The 20,558-nt window shown below is 49.5% G+C and overlaps 1 protein-coding gene across 8 annotated transcripts in view; it reads right to left on the bottom strand.

Moving 5' to 3' along the window:
• TJP1 (tight junction protein 1) overlaps nt 1–20,558 on the bottom strand; it is a 55,064-nt gene that overhangs the window by 11,446 nt on the left and 23,060 nt on the right. For all 8 annotated transcript variants that reach the window (XM_036355654.1, XM_036355655.1, XM_036355657.1 and 5 more), the window contains 17 exons: nt 19,588–19,712; nt 18,331–18,433; nt 16,601–16,877; nt 14,806–14,909; nt 14,051–14,219; nt 13,358–13,505; nt 11,706–11,845; nt 10,763–10,868; nt 9,790–9,940; nt 7,933–8,041; nt 6,811–7,030; nt 6,352–6,536; nt 6,156–6,251; nt 5,262–5,344; nt 4,021–4,231; nt 3,646–3,746; nt 267–617 (listed from right to left, as the gene is read on the bottom strand). In XM_036355654.1, coding sequence (XP_036211547.1) covers nt 267–617; nt 3,646–3,746; nt 4,021–4,231; nt 5,262–5,344; nt 6,156–6,251; nt 6,352–6,536; nt 6,811–7,030; nt 7,933–8,041; nt 9,790–9,940; nt 10,763–10,868; nt 11,706–11,845; nt 13,358–13,505; nt 14,051–14,219; nt 14,806–14,909; nt 16,601–16,877; nt 18,331–18,433; nt 19,588–19,712 — 2,679 coding nt within the window. The remainder of the gene's footprint in view (nt 1–266; nt 618–3,645; nt 3,747–4,020; nt 4,232–5,261; nt 5,345–6,155; nt 6,252–6,351; nt 6,537–6,810; nt 7,031–7,932; nt 8,042–9,789; nt 9,941–10,762; nt 10,869–11,705; nt 11,846–13,357; nt 13,506–14,050; nt 14,220–14,805; nt 14,910–16,600; nt 16,878–18,330; nt 18,434–19,587; nt 19,713–20,558) is intronic.

The raw sequence follows: 20,558 nt of genomic DNA, 5'->3' as shown, positions 1-20,558 counted from the left end.
ATCTCAGAGAGAAGGGAGAGGAAGAGAGAGATAAACATCAATGATGAGAGAGAATCATGGATCGGCTGCCTCCTGCACGCCAGCTACTGGGGATTAAGCCCGCAACCCGGGCATGTGCCCTGGCCGGGAATCGCACCGTGACCTCCAGGTTCACCGGTCGACGCTCAGCCCGAGCCTCTCGGCGAGCTGCATGTACCCTTAACTCAGCCACACCCTCCAGTCCAGCAGCACACCCTACCTGCGCCCCTGGCGCGCTTGCTGCTTACCTGTTGAGAGGCTGTTTTAAGTCCCGGGGAGTCTAGTCTATGAACGGGCTGTGGCTGCGCTTGTGGTGAGTAGGGAGGAAATGTCTGGTTTTCGTGATGCATCCCAGAGGAATCCTCTCTTACGGGCTCAGAGGACCGGGTAATGGCGGACTCCGGGGGGGTCCCCACCTCATCATTAAGAGTCTCATCTAGTTCTTGATCAGTGTAGGCCCCGCCTTCTGTGTCTGTGTCTTCATAGTCAGAAGTGTGTCTACTGTCCGTGCTATACATTGAGTATTCACTACCTGGGGCTGACAGGTAGGACAGGCGATCGTCATGCAAGTCAAGGTCATCACTGGTAGCACCATCCGCCTGGGTCAAATGAAAGTAAATTACAAGTTTTATTCAGTATTCTGTGAGAGAGGGCCTTTAGTTCACAAGGGAGACTGAAAAGGTATCGGCACTAGTTCTCGACACTTCCGCTGCGGACAGGTCAAGAAGATTGCACACGCGCACATGCAGGCACACAGCACCTTGGAGACCTGAGGGCTTGGATGAACGAAATGTTGCTGGCCAATCAGGACAGAGCTGGCCTCTGGGGCCCAGCCCGGAAGACAAGGAAGGGATCCTGGCACCACTCAGGTTCCTAAGCCCAGTCAGTCACTAGCGTGTCAGCCCGAAGCAAGGTGAAGTGGGAGGGTGCTGCCAAACCACACTCACAGCAGGGACACACCGACAGGACAGCACGTGAGAACGGTCATGAATATAAACTGTAGTGGAGATAGAGCTTAAGCTTTTATTATTTTTAAAAATATTTTTATTGATTTCAGAGAGGAACGGAGAGGGAGAGAAACATCAATGATGAGAGAGAATCATGGATCGGCTGCCTCCTGCAAACCTCCTACTGGGGATGGAGCCCACAACCCGGGCATGTGCCCTGACCAGAAATTGAACCCTGACCTCCTGGTTCATTAGGTTGATACTCAACCACGGAGCCACACCAGCCAGCAGAGCTTAAGCTTCTATACAACAAGGGAAAAGCATCACTAAGTCCTGGCTGCCTCTTACACGGTTTTCTGTTACTGTGCAAAGACAGAGCACCCAGCGGATGGCAAAGGAGAAACACAGCTTACTTCTCTGTAACAAGTAATCAGAGTCGAGTTGGCGTTAACAATCCGCGCTGCCTCAGAGAGGATGAGAGGCCCGGGGGAAGGAGGTGAGAGCGGCACCGACAGGCTGCCACTGGGCACAGACCTCACCCTCGGACTGGATTAAACACAACAGTCTGTAAAGGTCTTTCTTGCCTGGACACGGTGCCCAGTTAGCATGAGCGCGGAAGGGTATGGAACCCAGAAATCAGACAATCTTTCGTCCACGCCCAGGACAAACATGAGGCCGGAGCCACCTGCTGGCTCTCCATGCAGCCTGCGTCTGCTGTGGAAGAGCCCGGCCCGGCACTGCCTTCTTGGTGGGAAGATGAGGGTGTCGGCCTCCTGGAGGCTCAGGACAGGGGGAGTCATGTCCCGGCAGGGTCTGTCCCCGCCCCTCAGTGGCTTCCTCACTCTGTGCTGCGGAGAAGAGCTGTCTCCCTGCCCTCTGCTGTGACCTCGACCCTGCAGGGCTGAGGACTGCCACCCAGCACCGGCCAGGGGAGAGGGAAGGCCTGGGGAAGGGCACCTGGGACTCACAATCCACCTCGCTGCCAGGCACGAGCACCACGCAGGGCTGGCTGCTGGGACGCAGAGGACCTGCGCCTGCTCAGGCTCAGGACGACCTTTCTCGGTGAGCAGGGCAGACAAACCCTCCACAGCAGTCAGAGCCCGGCAGCGAGAGCAGGACAGTCAGTGTGGAGTGAGTGCTGTTAGTCTGAGGATGCGCTCAGGTAAAACACACTTGGATGGAAAATGGAAGCTCCATCTAAATTGTAACCAACCTCTCTGATTTACTGAACGCATCGACCCATCCTGGTAACAAATAGCCTACCTTTCTCACATAAGAAGTTGGGGGAGTTAGACCTTTACTGTGAAATCCAAGCCAAGAAAGGAAACAAAGGGAAAGGATAGAAAAGGGAGATCTGAGGTTTAAAAACCTCTCAGATAGGTAGACAGTGCCTCTGCGCTTCCAAGCCAATCTCATCCGAGAATCACAGTGCGATCAGCAGCCTGGCCGCCAGAGGGCGCTAACGGGGCGTGCTGTCCCAGAGCAGCGGGCAGAGGTCAGTGATGCTGTGGCTGCCAGGTGGTGGTTTCTCTCCCGCTTCCCGGGGCTCAGGGGTCCCAGCTGCCACCCCTGTCGGTTCCTGAGAGTGCTCTGGCGGCTCACAGAGCCTGCCCCGAGCGGTGCTGAGGGGGAGGGTCCTGACAGGCTCTGCACTGCGTGGTGGGAGCAGCAGCCCCGCCTCCCCACGGGAGCGTGTTAGCCTCTGCACTGCGGGGCTGCGTGTCCTGGGTGGGGATGGGCCGGGCCCGGAGCATGCAGCATGCACAGCCGAGCATCTGCATCACAGCCAGGCGGAGGGGAGGGGCCATGCAGGGGCAGGCACAACACAGCCCAAGCCGACGGAGAAAATGGAGAACAAAATAAAAAAACAGACATTCACAGCCTCCCCTAGCAACCAGAACGGATTCAGGCGGCACTGATCTGAAGGTAAAACACGTGAAATAAAAAGTTCTCTGAACTGTCCACTTTGAGCAAACATTAGCTCTCCCACCAGAACCAACAGGCCTCTCCCGTGAAAGACGGCCCCCAACCAGGAAGAGTGACAGCAGAAACGGGGTAACCTAAAGCCTGCCATTTGGATGTGGGTAAATCAAAACTTAAAGCCAAAACGGAGGTCTTACTTTGAGCGACCTCCCGGGTGTGTTGTGAGAATGTGAACAGGTGCTGAGTGAGGGAAGACAAACCCCTGGGCACGGATTGGGCAGCGCACCTGTCAGTCTAGCAGGTCCTGGAGACCGTGCCCTCCCTGCGGGGCTACGGGTAGCAGGTGCCTGCCCCTGGTCCTCAGAGGGACCTCTGTCCTCACAGCGAGTCCTGAGTGTCCTGTGCCGAGGACAGCGTTTGAGGGACGCTCCTGTCGCCCACCCGGCTCCCCTCTTTTTCACAGGAGGAAACTGAAGCCAGGTTCAAAGTCATTCCTCAGCGAGACGGGCAGAGACAGCAGCCAGCCCCGCCCCGTTAGTTGTCATTTAGGAAGTCTTCTGAGGGAACACCATTGAGGCGGTAAGTCAATAGCTGAGAGAATTTTGGAATATCTTGGCACCAAAACAACTCGCATAACCCCTCCATACAGACGATAAAAACCAGACCCATCAGAAAACAAAGTAACTCAAAGGCCCCTCCGAGTCGTTACGTAATTCACTAAGCAGGTTAAAAGGTAAAATAAGAGGAAACGTCTTACCTTTCCCTCTGAGACCCAAACCAGCTGGTTCTGCTGTTGCTGAATGGCTTCCTTCAGCGCACCATACCAGCCGTCATTCATTGAATTTAAGTTAATTGTGGCTGAAAAATAAATGAATGGCATTGGTTTACAGCCAGGCCACTGCCCACAGTCAGAGTCCCTGGACCTGCCAGGCCTCACGCCTCATCGCTGAGCCATTTGAGAGATGGGGTTTGAGGACACAGACCTCTGACCTGTGTGGGCCCTGGAGCCTGTATGCACCGGGCAGCCCTCCAAGTCACGGTGACAGGGGTTTTAGCGTTGGAACGACACGGCGTGTTGGCCCACATATTGCTGCCCAGACACTTAGCTGAAGGCGGCCTTCAGGACACTCACTGGTAAAAAGATGGTGATTATTTTTACGCAGTTTATGAGACCGCTCGTATAGCTTCCTGGCACTTTTCCGAGATTCGGGACATAACCGCATCCTCATTGTTTTCACGCCTTGCTTAGAATCGGGGTTAAGGAAGACCACGATTGGGTACCACTGGGCGTAATTCAGGCGATCGACTGCATTTGGTGTGACATCTAATAAAGCATGTTTGTCCTGGAAACACACAAAAAAAATGAGGATATAAGACAGTGAATTAGAATCATCACAGAAAAAGGCACAGCCTAGACCCGTGGTCGGCAAACCGCGGCTCTTGGGCCCCTTGAGTGTGGCTCTTCCACAAAATACCATGTGTGGGCGCGCACGTACAGTGCGATTGAAACTTCGTGGCCCATGCGCAGAAGTCAGTATTTTGTGGAAGAGCCACACTCAAGGGGCCAAAGAGCCGCATGTGGGTCGCGAGCCACGGTTTGCCAAGCCGCAGTTTGCCAACCACTGGCCTAGACGATCTCCAATCGCCATGGACGTCTCACGGGCTCCGATGTCTCAGGAGCATGTATCAGGAAACTGTCATTAGAAATTAATTCAATACAATTTCCAACCCAACCTGAAAACAAATAAACAACTTTAAGCTGATGGTACTGGCTATATTTGGTTAGATTAGCAATTTTCAATCTTTTTTCATCTCACAGAGCACATGGACTAATTACTAAAATTCTGCGGCACACCAAAAAATATACTATATTTTTTTGCTGTTGTGACAAAAAAAAAAGGTATAATTTTGATTCATTCACACCAGATGGTTGTTGTTGTGTTGGTCATTTTTTTATTTGACAACCTGAGGGGGAAAAGGTCAGTACCCTGACTGAATAATCGGGTATTGGGTGTTTTAGGCGTTCTTGCGGCACACCAGCTGAAAATCGCAGGGTTAGAGTGATTACACGTATGACAACTGAAGGCTCCTGACATGGTCTGCAGAGTGAAAGCAGACTCCCTACCACAAGTATCGCAGCGCAGCGAGAGCTGTGCTAGTGCAATGTAAACGGTCTATGAATGTATCTGAACATGCTTTTGTGGCAATCTAAACCATCTCTAGATGCATGTAACTCTATTCCCACGCCTTTCCGCACGGTACACCGGTAATAATCGTAGAAAACACCTTTCTACTCTCAAGTGAACCAAACCGCATCCCACTCAGAGCCACAGCCCTCGCAGCTGAGAGCGAAGCAGTCGCTGCTGAGCTCACCTGGTCTATGATCTGCTTGATCGTGTGCAGGCGGATGATGCCGGAGCTGCGCTGGTCCGTCCCCGCATCTCGAGGCTCGCTTTCTATTCATGGAGTCGGGACAAGACAAAACATCAAATTGCCGCGGTGAGATGAGAACTAACTCCTCAGCCACCGGCACTGTGACACGTTGGGCACGGGAACCCGTAGCTGGGTGCGCTGTGCCACGGCCTCCATCCACCCCATGCCAAGAGCAGCCCCCGCCTCCCTCGCTTCCATCATGACAACGAAAATGGCTCCGGACAGCCAATGGGGAGGATCTGCCCTGAAAGGGAGCCGCTGGGTTAGACCAGTGCTTCCCCACGAGGCTGGGATTAGGAGAGGCAAGTGAGGCCTGGCCTCGGGGGTGAGGTTGAATGGGGCCCCCAACCTCAGTAGACTGCTATACTGGGATCCAGTATGTTCAGAGCATCAAAGCTCATACTCTACACACCAACATTTCAAAGAGAATCAGGAAATGGAACTTGAGCAAAAATGAGGATTGTCACTTGTCCAAGAGAAATTATCAAATATAGCAATTCTCTCAATCTAGCCCAGCCGGTGTGGCTCAGTGGCTGAGCATCAACCTAGGAACCAGGAGGGCAGGGTTCGATTCCCAGTCAGGGCACCTGCCCAGGTTGTAGGCTCGGTCCCCAGTGGGGCGTGCAGGGGACAGCTGATCAGTGATTCTCTCTCATCACTGATGTTTCTGTCTCCCTCTCCCTCTCCCTTCCTCTCTGAAATCAATAAAAATACATTGTGAAAAAACAAAAGCAAATTGTCACTTCCCTTGGGTGAAGGGACCAGCCCAGCCCTTAGGGGCACTGAGTGAATGAACACCTCGGCCTCACCCCAGCCCGTGTGGAGGCGACCTACTTGCAATCTGGTAAATGTCCGGCTCCTCTCGCGCCAGCTTCTCTCGGGCCACGTCCGCTATTGGTCCGAAGATGGTGACCGGCCTCAGGAACCCGGCTGGGGAGAAATCCAGGGAAGAGCAGCACAGTTTATGCCTTGTCTGCCGTGAGCACGCGGACACTACAGGGTGCAGGCGAGCATACGGAGGAGAGCGTACCTTCCCGGAGGACCACTCTCTCGTAGGCTGGGAACTTGGTCTGCACCGGCTGGGCTGACAAGTCCTCCCTGCTCTTGCGGAGATTCCTCTTGGAGCTGCGAAGGCCCCGGAACCGCCAGAAGTCAGCGCGGTCCCCGCCCGCTGTCTTAGGAAGCGTGTACTGCACACTGGCTAACTGCTCAGCCCTGTGCCAGAGGAGACACCAATAAAATAAAGGTGTTTTAAAACCACAAAAGGGAAAAAGACCCCCAAGGAGTAAAATGTCAAATGCTGGATAGAATCTCACATGCAGCTTACAGCTTACTGGATGAACTAAAAACAAGGGGTTTGTACAACTGGGTCAATAACAGACACAGTGACGACAATGAAGATGAATCTTCACACTCCCAGCATTCCCCGGGGAACTGAACTCTGTCATCGTTACTTACTTGGTTCTGAGAAGCAGCCAAACAGTCTTACCTGTTCTTATTGGGGATGATGCCTCGTTCCACTTCCTTGTGATTCTTGCCAATGCGAATAGCGAGCCAGGAGCCCAGTTTTCCATTGTACAGGGTATCCACGACCCGGAAGACCTCGCCTTTGTTGAAACTAAGTCCATACGGAGATTCCTTCTCGTATTCAAAGTGGGTTCTGATATAGAAAGAATCTCCTACATCTGATTCTACGATGCGGCGATAAACTAAAAAGAACCAAGACAAAAACATTATCAATAGCTCGTGGAATAAGAAATGAAGCTGACGAGAATTCACAGCGCGAAGAGGCCACTGATAATATTAACAAACGTAACAGTGTCAACAAACACTGACCCTGACCGTGCTGGGCACTTGGCCACATGTACACCACCATTACCTCACGAGATGGGAACGCCCAGCACCTCCACTTTGCAGGTGAGGTGCTGGGAGGGGGGTGTGGGTGCTACTGGCACTGGTGGGTGGAGGCCAGGGATGCTCCCTAATGTCCTACGAGGCACAGAACAGCCCCACCACAAAGAAGGCCTCAGCCCACATGTCGTGAACGGCATTTTGACAGGTCAACAAAATAAAGGTGTTTTAAAACCACAAAATGGAAAAAGACCCCGAAGGAGTAAAATGTCAAATGCTGGAGAGAATCTCACATGCAGCTTACAGCTTACTGGATGAACTAAAAACAAGGGGTTTGTACAACTGGGTCAATTACAGACACAGTGATGACAATGAAGATGAATCTTCACATTCCCAGCATTCCCCGGGGAACTGAACTGTTCTACACGGACAGGGCACCTGTTTAACCAGAGAACACCAGGCATTCTGGGGCGTGAACACGAACAGACACCAGAGCACTGCCTAGACAACATCGCCACAAAATTGTGTGCTTCTGCGTGGTTCTGCCGGCTAATACACAAATGGGATTTTCCCGAGCCTTGCCCTGGGTTGGTCGGCATCCTACTTAAGCTAGAACACGCTAAGGCTGGTTGGTCCTATCACGGTGCTGTGAGATGAACACGTTCATTTACCCCTCGACTCTGAGCGCATTATTGAAATGGAAATAAACTCCTATCTCAGTCCCCAGCTCCCACAGCCCGTGTCCCGTCCCGCCGCTCACCGTCCTTCTTCTGCTGCGCCAGGATGGTCACCTCCTCCCCCCGGGGCAGGTCCAGCAGGAAGAGCACGGCTTCCTCGCGGATGATGTTGGTGAAGTCGACGTTGTTGACCTGTCAAAACGCCGTTTACAAGTCACTCACGCCGCACTTAAGGGTCACAAAATGCTTATCTACGCAGGAAGCAAATATTCTGTTTACCCAACTTAAAAAGATCACATCTGTAAGATGGAAACATTTACTATAAAGGAAGAATATACTATAATTTAAAGCAAGCAAAAACCAAAAGTAAAGCAAGTGAAAGTGCAAGCTCATTTAAAGAGCAGTCACCATGCATCCTGACTTTAAAGACCATTCAGTGAAAAATCTAACCAATTTAGACCAAAGACAACTTCTAATTCCAAATATCTATTATTACTGGAAAATCTCTGCCTTTAAAATTTTAAGTTATAAGTTCTGTAAATGTGCAAAGAGCCCTACTTTACTAGACTCTGCTAAAGGAATCAGAAGGAAATGAGATGGGAAAGAAACAGCAGATGTGCTCGGCATCGCTGAGAACGTCTGCAGGACGGCTGTAGGCTCAGCAGCTGCCAGGCAACAGTGACTTGTATCAGCTGGTCCGAAGGACCAGCAGGGCCTCGTCCAGGTGTCAGTGTGACTGTGCGCTGGGTAACAAAAAAACAGTAGCGTGCACTACTTGGACAATCCGAAACGGAAAAACATTACTAAGAAATAGTGTTAAATGGATGTATTCCCTAAGTTTAGAAGAGTCATTAAAGAAGGCAGGAAAAGAGCACCCAAGATCAGAGGAGGACAGAACGGCCGTGTGTGAGCCCCAGGAAGGTGTTCCAGAAGGACAGCAAGAGCTCAGAGCACAGCAAGGAAGTCAAGGGAGCGCAGGCTGAAGACGACACGAAGCCTCGGATGGCTTAGGAACGTCAGAGGCGCAGTGGTTAGGGAGGAAGCCAGGCTACTCAACTCCATGACAGCACGGACCGAAAGGGAAGCAGGAAGGGACTCAAGTTCAACAGCCGAAGGAGAGAAATTCGACAGAGGAGGGTTGAAGAGCAGGAGGGGGAAGAGAAGAACATGGCCCATGAGACTGTGGGTCAGAGTCAGGACAAGGGAGGAGGGAGCCTACAGGCAGGGAGACGCCGGGACTGAGGGGCACTGACAGCTGGAGGGTGAGAAGTAGAGCCTGTGCAGAAACTCACACCCGGGAGATGTGATCTGCTGATTACAATGGCGCATGTAGCAGGAGTGCGGACATTTTAAAAAGAGGAGAGACAGGTAAAGATGTTCCCATGTCACTGGCCGCACCGCTAGGGAAAAGCAGGCTGCACCAACAGGGCTGCCCTGGCTCCTGTGGGTGAGGTCAGAGCCAGGGTAGCTCCATGTCTGCCTGGAAGAAACCCCCCCTCCCCGCGCTGAGGGTCCAGGGGCTGGGGGGACTGCGGCCACGCCCACACCCACGGAGAGCAGTGCCCGATGCTGGCCACTGAGTTGTGGCTCACAGCAGAGCCTTTCTGCCGAACGTGTAGCTGAACTAAAAAGGTGCCTGTTACATGGATCCAGGACTTACTTTGTCTTGCAGGTTCGATGAACCAAGGATTAAAACGAGACCAGAGCACCCACTGTGTAGCAACACACAGCCCAGCCCCCAACCAGAGCAAACGCAGGCCCCGGAAGTGACAGGCCCGGCATAGCCGGGACCGCATGGATTCTTGGTCTGAATGTTTACTTGGCTCAAGAGACTGTGGCGTAGGTTATTCTCTGTGTCGTATGGTGGGTCTGCCATGTTGGACGCCTCTTCCTAGAGCTGTACGTGCTTCAACCCCACATGCGTGAGTGTGCTGACGTACCCTGAGAATTTGATCGCCCTCTTCCAAGCCTTCTTTGGCTGCAGGGCTATCTTCTAGAACGCCAGCGACAAATATTCCGACATCATTGCCACCAGCCAGCCGCAAACCCACGCTATCTCCTTTTCTGAATTTCACCAATTTCATGCTGGGCCTGTGGAAACAAATATCTCATTTGAAACGGTGAAGAGAGGCTTGAGGAGTTACAGCAAACTGCTACCATGAAAACCATGTTCAGAATGAAATAAAGGACCATCATGTCTGAAATGTCGCCCACAGCACTGCTGGAGGACAGCCGAGGGTCAGGCTCACAGCGCCACATCACGTCGCCACAGAGGCAGCAGAACTATTCCACAACCAAGATGGCGTGGAACCTGGTTACAGCGTGCACGTCTCAAGCCCATCAACTGAAGAATATGAAGTGATAAAAGGTGTAGAATATAAAAAACTTAGATGCTAACTAATCCAGAGAAGGCTCTCAACCGGGGCTGTGTTTGCCCCTAGGAAGTGTCTGGAACCAGTTCTGGTTGGCACACCCCGGGGGAGCGGGGGAGGGGTGTGTACTGTCAGCTAGTGGCCAAGGATGCTACCACACAAGCCACTAAGAAACAGAGGTTGGGCCTAAAGGTCAATAATGCTAAAATGGAGAAACACCGATAAAAAAACAAAAAAAAAAAACACGCTAGGGCATTAGAAAGTTTGTCAAAAATCTGGTGTCTAAATAGAAACAATTTTTTAATTCATGACCTAAAAACTAGGTAGGAGACAATGACGAGAAAAAAGTAACCATCCAGAAAGTACCTTTGCTGTTCTCTAATCTCTGATTCTATCATATAAATAATTTTTAAAACCCAATCACAGCATTAATGGGATGCAGTGTTTTTCAATATATGCCATATGGGTGGAAACGGCACTCTCACGTTCACTGACGCTTAGTAATGGCTAGAGAGGACAGCCCAAGTTAAAGCCGTGTTACCGAAGGATCCCGTCTTCATGCGTGGAATTGGGCAGGACACCATCGGACGGGCTGACAGGTAAATCCACATCTGGTTGTCCAACTTGAGCATACACAGGCTTCGGTTCTAAAAGAGAGAACATTTAAATGCTGCAGAAATCACTATGTAAGAAAACAGTGAAATAATCAAACAAGAAGGTCTGCAAAACATGTGAGTTCGGAGAACCTGGTAAGGTGCATGTATTACATGTGAAGAGTGAAGAGTGTGGTTGGTTATAAACCCTAACGTCTTGGTAACAGGCATGGTGTGGCACCATCGCCTGTGCCCTGCACAGGACCAGCTGGGAGGGCCCGAGAAACCCAGGCGTAGGAAGAGCCCCAGGAGACTGAGGATATAGGAGAGCCGACTCTTCTGCTATGGCCGCCCAAGCAGCCGTCTGTCCTCCCTGCGGGAGATTTATTTTCCCATTACCCACAAGCCACCACAAGCAAGCAGAGCCCAAAGCCTTGAGAAAAGGACCTAAGAGGCATTAGAACCGAAACCTCCAGGCCTTTCAAGCAAGCAGATCTAGAAACCTTAGGATTCTTACGTCTGATCTCACACACAGCTCTACAGGGCACACTTAACAAGTGTTTATGAAAACCCTTTCATTAAGCAGATAACCTAAAATGTTTTTCTTCAGCCAAGCTAATGTTTCTCTTCAGGAAACAGCTGCAGAACCACCGTCCTCACTGTGAGTAGCTGTTCACCGTGAGTAACTCCGATCTAGAAAAACACCCATGCACGCCTACTGATCCATGCCCACCCTCCGCCATAAAGAAAATGCTGGAAGTTACAGAAAGTTCAACGCAGGAAGCAGGAGCTGTAACAACAACAACACTAGCAGCCCTCTGCAGTCTCCCCTCACCCGGCAAGACCTGCGGCCGGAGGGCATGTCCTCTGGACTCGGTGCCCGAGGCTCACCTGGAAGAGCGGCTGCCGCCTTCTCCTTTCTCTCCACGGGGCCCTCTTCCGCTGCCTTCGGGGCACGATCGTCCGCGTGCTTCACGGGAGGCGAGACGGTCCCGGGTTTGGACGCTCTCTCCTCCTCTCTGCTCCGGTGACTACACAGGGATCAAATGACAAGTCACGAGAGTGAAGAAGGCTGGGAACGTCTCTTGTAAGAGAAAAACTTTAAAAAACGATGACAAGGGGCTTCCTCTAACAGCTCTCAAATGGTTATAAAAAGCTAGCAGTTGCCCGGCCGGCGTGGCTCAGTGATCGAGCGCCGACCTATGAACCAGGAGGTCACAGTTCGATTCCCAGTCAGGGCACGTGCCCGGGTTGCGGGCTCCATCCCCAGTAGGGGGGTGTGCAGGAGGCAGCCAATGAAAATACTATAATTACTATGATTGTACTACTATGTAGTACAATTATTATGCAATACAATTATTATGACTTCAATAACATTTCAGATGGGACTCATATAATTCCATTACATTTTTCTTAATATTTGAAAAATCAATGCTCTCTTTAGTGCATTTCTGTTATCTACCAAGAGATGGAGGCATTATTCAGTAATACATGCAGACCTAGAGCTGTGCTGTTTAACGTATTCTAGACTTCACATTAAAACTGTTTTCACACAGGCACAAGTCTTGGCCCAGTGTGAGCTCTGAAACAAGACTGAATAAAACACAATGAGCAACAAACAAGGTCTGAAGAAAATCAGCGTCATAATTCTCTCTACCCATAGGCTGTTTTTTAGCTTAAAAACAAAACTATTTAACATTCTAAACCAGGGATTGGCTAACTGTTTCTGCTGTGGGTCATGCAGCCTCTGTTGCAACCTCCTAATTATGTCATTGCAGAATGGGTTGTAATAAAACTTTATTTGCAAAACTAGGCAGCAGGCTGGCTTTGGTCCACAAGTTGCACTTTGGAACACGTGTTCTATACAACAGGCTAATCAGTCTAGTAAAAGACTCCTATTACGGTTAACTTCCCTGAGCAATGAATTATATAAGCTTGCAGGCCTCAGCAAATTGCAGCTGTGGGCCGTTTTTATCAATAAAGTTTTATTGGAACACAGCCAGGCCTATTCATTTACATATTGTCTACGGTTCCTTCTGTAATACAAAGACAGAGCTGAGTAGTGACAAGGGATATGGTTCGCATGCCTAAAATATTTTACTATTTGGCTCTTTAAGGAGAAGTTTGACTGACCTCTGTTTTCCTAGATAAGAAATACTTAAATTGATTAAGAAAAACAGACATATCTTGAATAGTCAAAAGAAAACCTATCTTCTAGGTTTAGTTGTAAGTAATGCTAGAAACATGGACCTAGCACACATAACTATTCTATTTTGGACAAGAGTGTGATTACTGCCCAGACGGTATGGCTCAGTGTTGAGTTATGAACCAGGTCACAGTTCAATTCCAGGTCAGGGCACAGACCCGGGTTGCAGGCTCGATCCCCAGTAGGGGGCATGCAGGAGGCAGCCAATCCATGATTCTCTCTCATCATTGATGTTTCTCTCTCTCTTTCTCTCTCTCTCTCTCTCTCTCTCTCTCTCTCCTCCTTCCTCTCTGAAATCAATAAAAATATATATATTTTTTAAAAAGAGTGTGATTACCTGCCGTTGCTGGGCTGCTGTGGCGAATGTCTGGAATGGTCAGAAGGCTCTGACCGCTGGTCAGGAGATCGCGACCGGCTGTGGCGGGGAGCCCTGTCATGTGACCGACCAGAATGATCTGATGCCAGAGAATGAATTTCTGAAATGTCTGTTAAATAAAAGGGGCCATTTAGTTTCCCAGGAAATGAGTTCAGTGAAATGTAAGGTGCTCCAATGAAAATGGAGATAAGCACTAAATCTAATTTCATGTAAAATGGTTGATTTAAGCAGTCACTTCAGCAGCCACTGATCAGCAGTGGCGTGCTGTCCACAGGAAAACATATACAGTGACAGCATGGATGGGCCTGGAAGGCATCATGCTAAGTGATAGGTCAGACAAGGACAAATACTGCATGGCCTCACTTACATGTGGACTCTTAAAAACAAGAGCAGCCAACCCCACCATCACTGTGGCCATCATTTCAGCACACATGCAAATCAAATCATCACGCTTAGCCCTTAAGCTTATACACTTGATGCATGTTAATTACTTCTCTGTAAAACTCGGAAAAATAAAATGAACCATGCATATATATTTGTAATTCTTAGATTCTGAAGGCGGCTGGCTTGTAGGAAACTATTTCGCTCAAACACGTCGAGTCTCCCTAGCACTTTAGGGGACGGGTCACGTAAAGGGACAAGGACCGCCCTCACCGTCCCTCTCCGAGGCGTTGGCAGAGTGGATGCTGTCCGAGAGGTCAGGCACGTTCAGCAGCGTGGCCCGCTCGTCTCTCTGCACCACCATCTTCAGCTTGCCCTTAGACCTCTCTATCAGCGTCTTGGCATCCGTCAGGGACATGTTTTCCGTCACGGTCCCATTTATCTGCAACAGAAAAGCAGCCACGGGTGGGAAGCGAATGACACAGATACAAACAGTAACTCACGTCCACTATGAGCAGCAGTGGCTACACTGCTCCCCGGCTCGCTGTACAACCCAAAACATTCTTCACCCTTTGCTGTATGATCAAGTCCCCTCCTTCCCGGAATAAAATCTTTACTATACTGTTACTCGGACAGAAAACCCAAACTAGCATCCCCTGGCCCGTCTCCCAAAGCCAGTCACTTTCTATTACTTATACAGCAAATTAACAGAATAAACATCTCAATAACATCCAGAGCAGCTGTCAACACCACTGGCGGTATAAAAAGGAACCTAGCTTCCTACACCGTGGCTCTGCCAGTGAGAGATACAAACGCACAGCGGTGAGATCTCTCAGGATGACTCTCTGCCTGAAGAAGGGCATCGGTGTGGACGTGTGAAAAGGACGTGGCGAAGCAGCAGCCCATCCCCCAAACCCCGAATTCCAATTCTTTTGGGAAAACTGCTTCCAACGTGGGCAGAAGCCATGCGGTCCCACCAGAACTGGCCTTCTGTTTCCGTTCACTAAAACATAAGAGTGAGAGTGTACCTTCAAGACAACATCGCCTTCTTGAATATTGCCATCTCTCGCTGCCAAACTATCTTGTGAAATTTCCTTCACAAATATATGGCTGGCCAGTCGGAGACCATATTCTGAAAGAACATATTTAAATGTCTTTAGTGTAAAATCCTAAACACTTAAACACGTTTAAAAGTATAAGACTACCAATCACTGCATAAAGAGTTTTAAAATAGCCCGGCTGGTGTGGCACAGTGGTTGAGCGTTGACCAAGAACCAGGAGGTCACAGTTCGATTCCCAGTCAGGGCACATGCCCTGGTTGTCCCAGTAGGGGGCGTGCAGGAGGTGGCCGATCAATGATTCTCTCTCATCCTTGATGTCTCTCTCTCTCCCTCTCCCTTCCCCTCTGAAATCAATAAAAACATACGTACTTTTTAAAATTTTAAAACAGAACCAGTACCAAGAGCTTATTCTTGGCCCCTCTGTAAGACAGCAGTTCCTTTCGTCCTCGGGGAGCCTGCACTCCGTGTGCAAGCAGAGGGCAAGTGTGTGGTGCCAACACAAGACCGGCACGCACACCTGCCCCGTGTTCCGGAAGGAGACCACACCCCGCGGAGACCCGTTCTCTCTGGCCGTGGGGCATGGCACACTGGCTTCCCAAGCTCCAGAGAACACAATTCCAAGAAGCACCGTGCGTGAGGCGGCGAACTCTGGGAAGGGACAGTTCCAGGGATGGCCTGCCTTACCACGCATGCTCTGTTTTTGTTTTCCCAAGTTTCTAGAGCAAAAGTCTTCCTATCTGATCCTAGTGCCTGTGGCCTTGGAGAGCCATACCCCAGGGCATTCATTAGCACACACTCCTGGGTATTAGTCAGACAAAGGCTGACAGCTAGCCAGGTGGATATGGGCTGGAGACAGACCCGCCACTCCTACCAAGGAGCCAGGAATGAGGCAACAGTCACCGCATCCATGGGGGAGGAGTTGGTCAGAGTTGAGGAAACTACCAGCAGAATCCAGAGGTCTGCAAAGCTGTACATTTCTTTTTTAACTAGAACAACAACTACCACATAGCGCCAACAGGAAAAGGGCTGCTGCTAGTGCTGCTAGAAGGGAGAAAAGGACTCTTGGTCTCACTACATGTAAAAAAGAAGAAGAAGGAGAACCAAGATGGGAAATAGAAAACGTTTTAATAGGAGATAAGTTAACAGAACTGCTACTCGAACTTCCAAAAGTTACATCAGTTACAGTTTAACTTAAGGCAAATATACAGAGTACTCACAAGCAGGAACAGACTCTGGTGAAAAAGGAAAATGACTTTCTAGGCAGCGGTCACCAACCTTTCGGACCTCACAGATGACCTGTTGGCGGCGCTGTTCTAGGGGAACCTAGGCCATCTACTATGGGGTTTAGAAACGGTCATGTCACAGAGAAATATGGGTAAAATTGTCCATATTCAAGATTTAAAAGTAACAAATGACCAGAACAGAGATAACTCCCAAAATATTCCTTATACTAATTTATTCATTTACTCCAAGGGTGTGCAGGAGGCAGCTGATCAATGATTCTCTCGTCATTGATGTTTCTCTCTCTCCCTCTCCCTTCCTCTCTAAAATCAATAAAAATCTATTTAAAAAGGGGAAAAAAAAAGAGAAAACAGGTACTGTCTGAAGCCTGTCCTAGCAGGAGTTGAGTGCAGCAGCAGCAAGACACAAGAATGGAGAGAACAAGGCAACAAGAGCAAAGACAGGAAGAGATGCATGTTCACTTCTCATTAAAATTCGTGTAAAATTTTTCTGTGGAAACAATAAGCAAATTGGTGGGTACCTTCATTTTTCCGGGACTTGACCAACGTGACTTTGGTGGGTCTGGCAGGCTGGCTGGAGGCCACCGATCGCCTGTCAGACCTCGGGGACAGGCTCCTCTCCCGGCTCGCGCTCCTGTCCCTCGCCCAGCTCTTCTCACTCCGCCTGCTGACCGTGCCCCCGCGGCCACCTCTGTGATCGTGCACGTCCTCGTCGTAACTGTCCTCCTCATTCTCGGACACGGGCTCCGGGTCGGGACGACTCACAGGAATCTGAACTTTCTTCTTCCTGCGAATGGTCTACAGAGAAAAGGACTGTCGGGTAAGTGGCTGCTCTTCACAGCACAGGAGGCTTCCGTTCCGGAGAGAGTGGAAAATTACACTTTTCTGGTGCCACGTTCATTAAGTCAACTATGAATCAGATAGATATAAGGAACAATTATAACAAATTACCAAGGAATACATTTCCATAATGGTTGGGTTTTCTGCTCTCCTGATAAAGAGATCTGCTTAAGAACCAAATTTGGAAGAGTGGGCCTAAGAAAGTCCTTGCTTTAATTCAGAAAGACCTTCTAGGTGCAATAATCACAAGCTTAAAGGAAAACTAATAATTATTGGTGGTTTGAATAAATAAATGGTGCACTCTACTCCAATAACAAAAATGTGCTATAGGCCCAGCCGGAGTGGCTCAGTGGTTGAGCATCAACCTCTGAACCAGGAGGTCACGGTTCGATTGGCTTTCGGGCTTGATCCGCAGCAGGGGGCGTGCAGGAGGCAGTCAATCAATGATTCTCTCTCATCACTGATATTTTTATCCCCCTCTCCCTTCCTCTGAAATCAATAAAAATGTATTTTTAAAAATAGTACTGTAGTTGCGACCAAACCATAGCAAACTTGCAAGCCCAACTTGACTCCTTAAGAACTTCAGAACCCGTCAGTATCAAGGCCCATGACGGTCCTACTGGACCTCCAGGAGATAAACGTCTTCCACCTCCACACTAACGTTCAGCCTGGTGTCAGAGCTCAGACACGGCTCACTCCTCCCGCACACCCTGCCTGCAGTGCGATGTCATTCCTGGTCTCCGCGTCAGTTACTTCTCCAGGTTCTCTTCCCTCAAAGACTCTGGTAACTGGTCCAACTTTCCGGGTCCACTGTTTCCTGCCCTCCCTGAAGGTCAAGGTCTGCAGGCACCACTTCCTGGTCGAGGGGCCTCTGAGGCCCTGGGCTGCCCGTGGCCTTCGCGCCTGGTCCTCGCTCGGTCTCATCAGAGGGCTGTTACATCCTGGGTGCCACGCTCTGTCTTTTACTTCCGGCTCCTTTCCCATGCCTGTCGCACTTGTGGTTCTCCTCCGTCCTCTCCTGTTCTCTCAGCCCACCCGTTCTCCCACGTCTGCATGAGAGCGCACGTGCGCTATTCAAATGACTTCCTCTGGACCCTCCATCATCTGCCGTGACAACTCCAGTCCTGAATTTCTCCCTTCAACGGGCTGCAGGTCCACACTCTGCTCATCAGGCCCCTACGAGTTCACTTCACCGGACAGAAATATTTTGCTTGCTCGGCAATCCTTCCGTCCGATGCTCCCTTCCTGCGGAATTGCTACCACTGATAGAGATCCGTGCCCCTTCACCTCCCCTACGCCTCGGTATTTCCCAGATTTCATTTTCTTACAGAGGAGGGACACAGTCAAACACCAGAAATGCTATCGACAGTAAAGCTGTATCATTACTCGATTAAAGGTAAGAGAGACTCACAATTTTTGCATTCTTCCCACTTTTCCTTAGTTGCTGAACAGCAAAAGCATGTTCAACATTATCCATCGAAACTCCATTAACCATCGCAACACGGTCATTTTCCCTAAGAAAAAAGTCACCAAAAGAGCACGTTAGAGAAAAACATACATATAAGTAAGTTTGTGAAGGTATTTTCAAGATGAGTACTTCTAAGAAATGCTGTAATTATGGACGAGGTAATCTATCTGTCTTCAGATCAGTGATAAAATGCCAAACTATTTACTTTCAGATCTCTCACAAACACGCTTATTAGCAAGTACCCACAGGTCACTCATTTTTTTAAAACAATTAACACGTGGCCCAGCCGGTGTGGCTCAGTGGTTGAGCATCGACCTCTGAACCAGAAGGTCACAGTTCCATTCCCGGCCAGGGCACACGCCCGGGTTGTGGGCTCAATCCCCAGTGTGGGGCGTGCAGGAGGCAGCTGATCCATGATTCTCTCTCATCACTGATGTTTCTCCCCGCCCCCCTCTTCCTCTCTGAAATCAATAAAAATATATTAAAAAACAAAAACAAAACAAAGCCATGAACACATGTTTCCCAAAGGAGTGAACAGGCACCACACACACAGAGTGAACCCGGTGGGACAAGCACAGGGCATAAATGACACTATGTCATAGAGCCGGGAAAAGGTATTCTCCCTTTAAAAAAATAAATACTCCTCTTTCCAATTTTCTTTTAATCCCTCTCATTATACTCTTACTTTTTTGCTGGTGTATCTTTGGCCTCTTCCTCTTGATAATCTTACTGAACAAAACGGCAAGACTCAGGGTGAGAGGTTCCTAAAAGCTAGATTCTAGCTAAAACTGAGTAAACGTGTTTTTTCCCACTATTTTTACAGTGACCTTCTATTTAAGCAGCGGTTCTCAACCTGTGGGTTGCAACCCCTTAGGGGGTCGAACGACCCTTTCACAGGGGTCGCCTAAGACCATCCTGCATATCAGATATTTACATGACGATTCACAACAGTAGCAACATTAGTTATGAAGTAGCAACGAAAATAATTTTATGGTTGGGGGTCACAACATGAGGAACTGTATTTAAAGGGCCAGAAGGTTGAGAACCACTGTATTTAAGGTTCATATAATTACTTTCCACTTAGGATCAAGATAAGGAAAAACATATATTCACTTGAAGAACTTCCCAGGTGGTCAATGAGCAGTTCCCAGGGCCCGAGGCCAGCACCACGCGTGCCCAGCGCCCAGGGGACACACTTACTGCAGCTGCCCCTCGGCGGGCCCTCCCTTCAGCACGTCCGAAATGACGATCGAGGTCTCCCCGCTCTGAAAGTGGGGGTTATCTCTCCCACCAGAGATCGCAATTCCAAATCCAAATCCCGGAGCCTAGAGGGACAATCACAGTAAAATGTTACTAATTAAGACAAACAGCTGTTCATTATGTCACACTCTACAAACTAAAAGCATTACAAGCAAAAATGACAACAGTATTTCCTCTGTGGTCACCATTCCCTCCCGATGGTTACTCACCGCATGACCTAGCCTGGAATGGGCATGCACGCTCTAATGCATTAAATGGCATACGAGAATAGTAGCAACTGCCAATTCCTTTAAGAGAATGTTCTTTAAGAGCTAAGATAATCTCAAATCCACACCTCCGCTTTTCTAAGGAGGACATGAAGTATGCAGAGGGGTGTAAGGAAACCTCAGTATTCCGAGGGATCCAGAATCGTAAGCCAGAGCAGCGTCTTCCCGCATGTTCCCACAGCACCCTCTGCCATGCAAACCGGGAGACCCTGTTCGCCAGGGGCTGGGTGTACGTCATGACCTTCACTCCCACCCCAAGCCCTACTCAGGTGGCAAAAAAGAAAAAACTCTCCTTAAAAAAGAATAAACCACCAGCAACTTCACACCTATACACCTGAGAAAAACGAAAGCGTATACCTGCACGAAGGCTTACACCCACATGCTCACAGCAGCATTTCCTACAGCCACAGCAGAGCACCAACCCAAATGCCCACCAACTGGTGAACGGACAAATAAAATGTGGTACATGATTACAATGGCATCGTATTTCCTTTAAAAGAAATGAAGTACTGGTACATGCTATGAAATAGATGAGCCACCTTGAAAACATTATGCTGAGTGAGAAGCCAATCATAAAAGACCCTCTATCGTATAATTCAATTCATAGGAAATGTTCAGAAAAGACAAATCTACAGACACAGAAAG

Source organism: Myotis myotis, unplaced genomic scaffold, assembly GCF_014108235.1.
Source record: "Myotis myotis isolate mMyoMyo1 unplaced genomic scaffold, mMyoMyo1.p scaffold_m19_p_23, whole genome shotgun sequence".
NCBI lineage: Eukaryota > Metazoa > Chordata > Mammalia > Chiroptera > Vespertilionidae > Myotis > Myotis myotis.
Note: the sequence above shows the minus strand (reverse complement) of the source record. Positions and strands in the feature narration are given on the sequence as shown.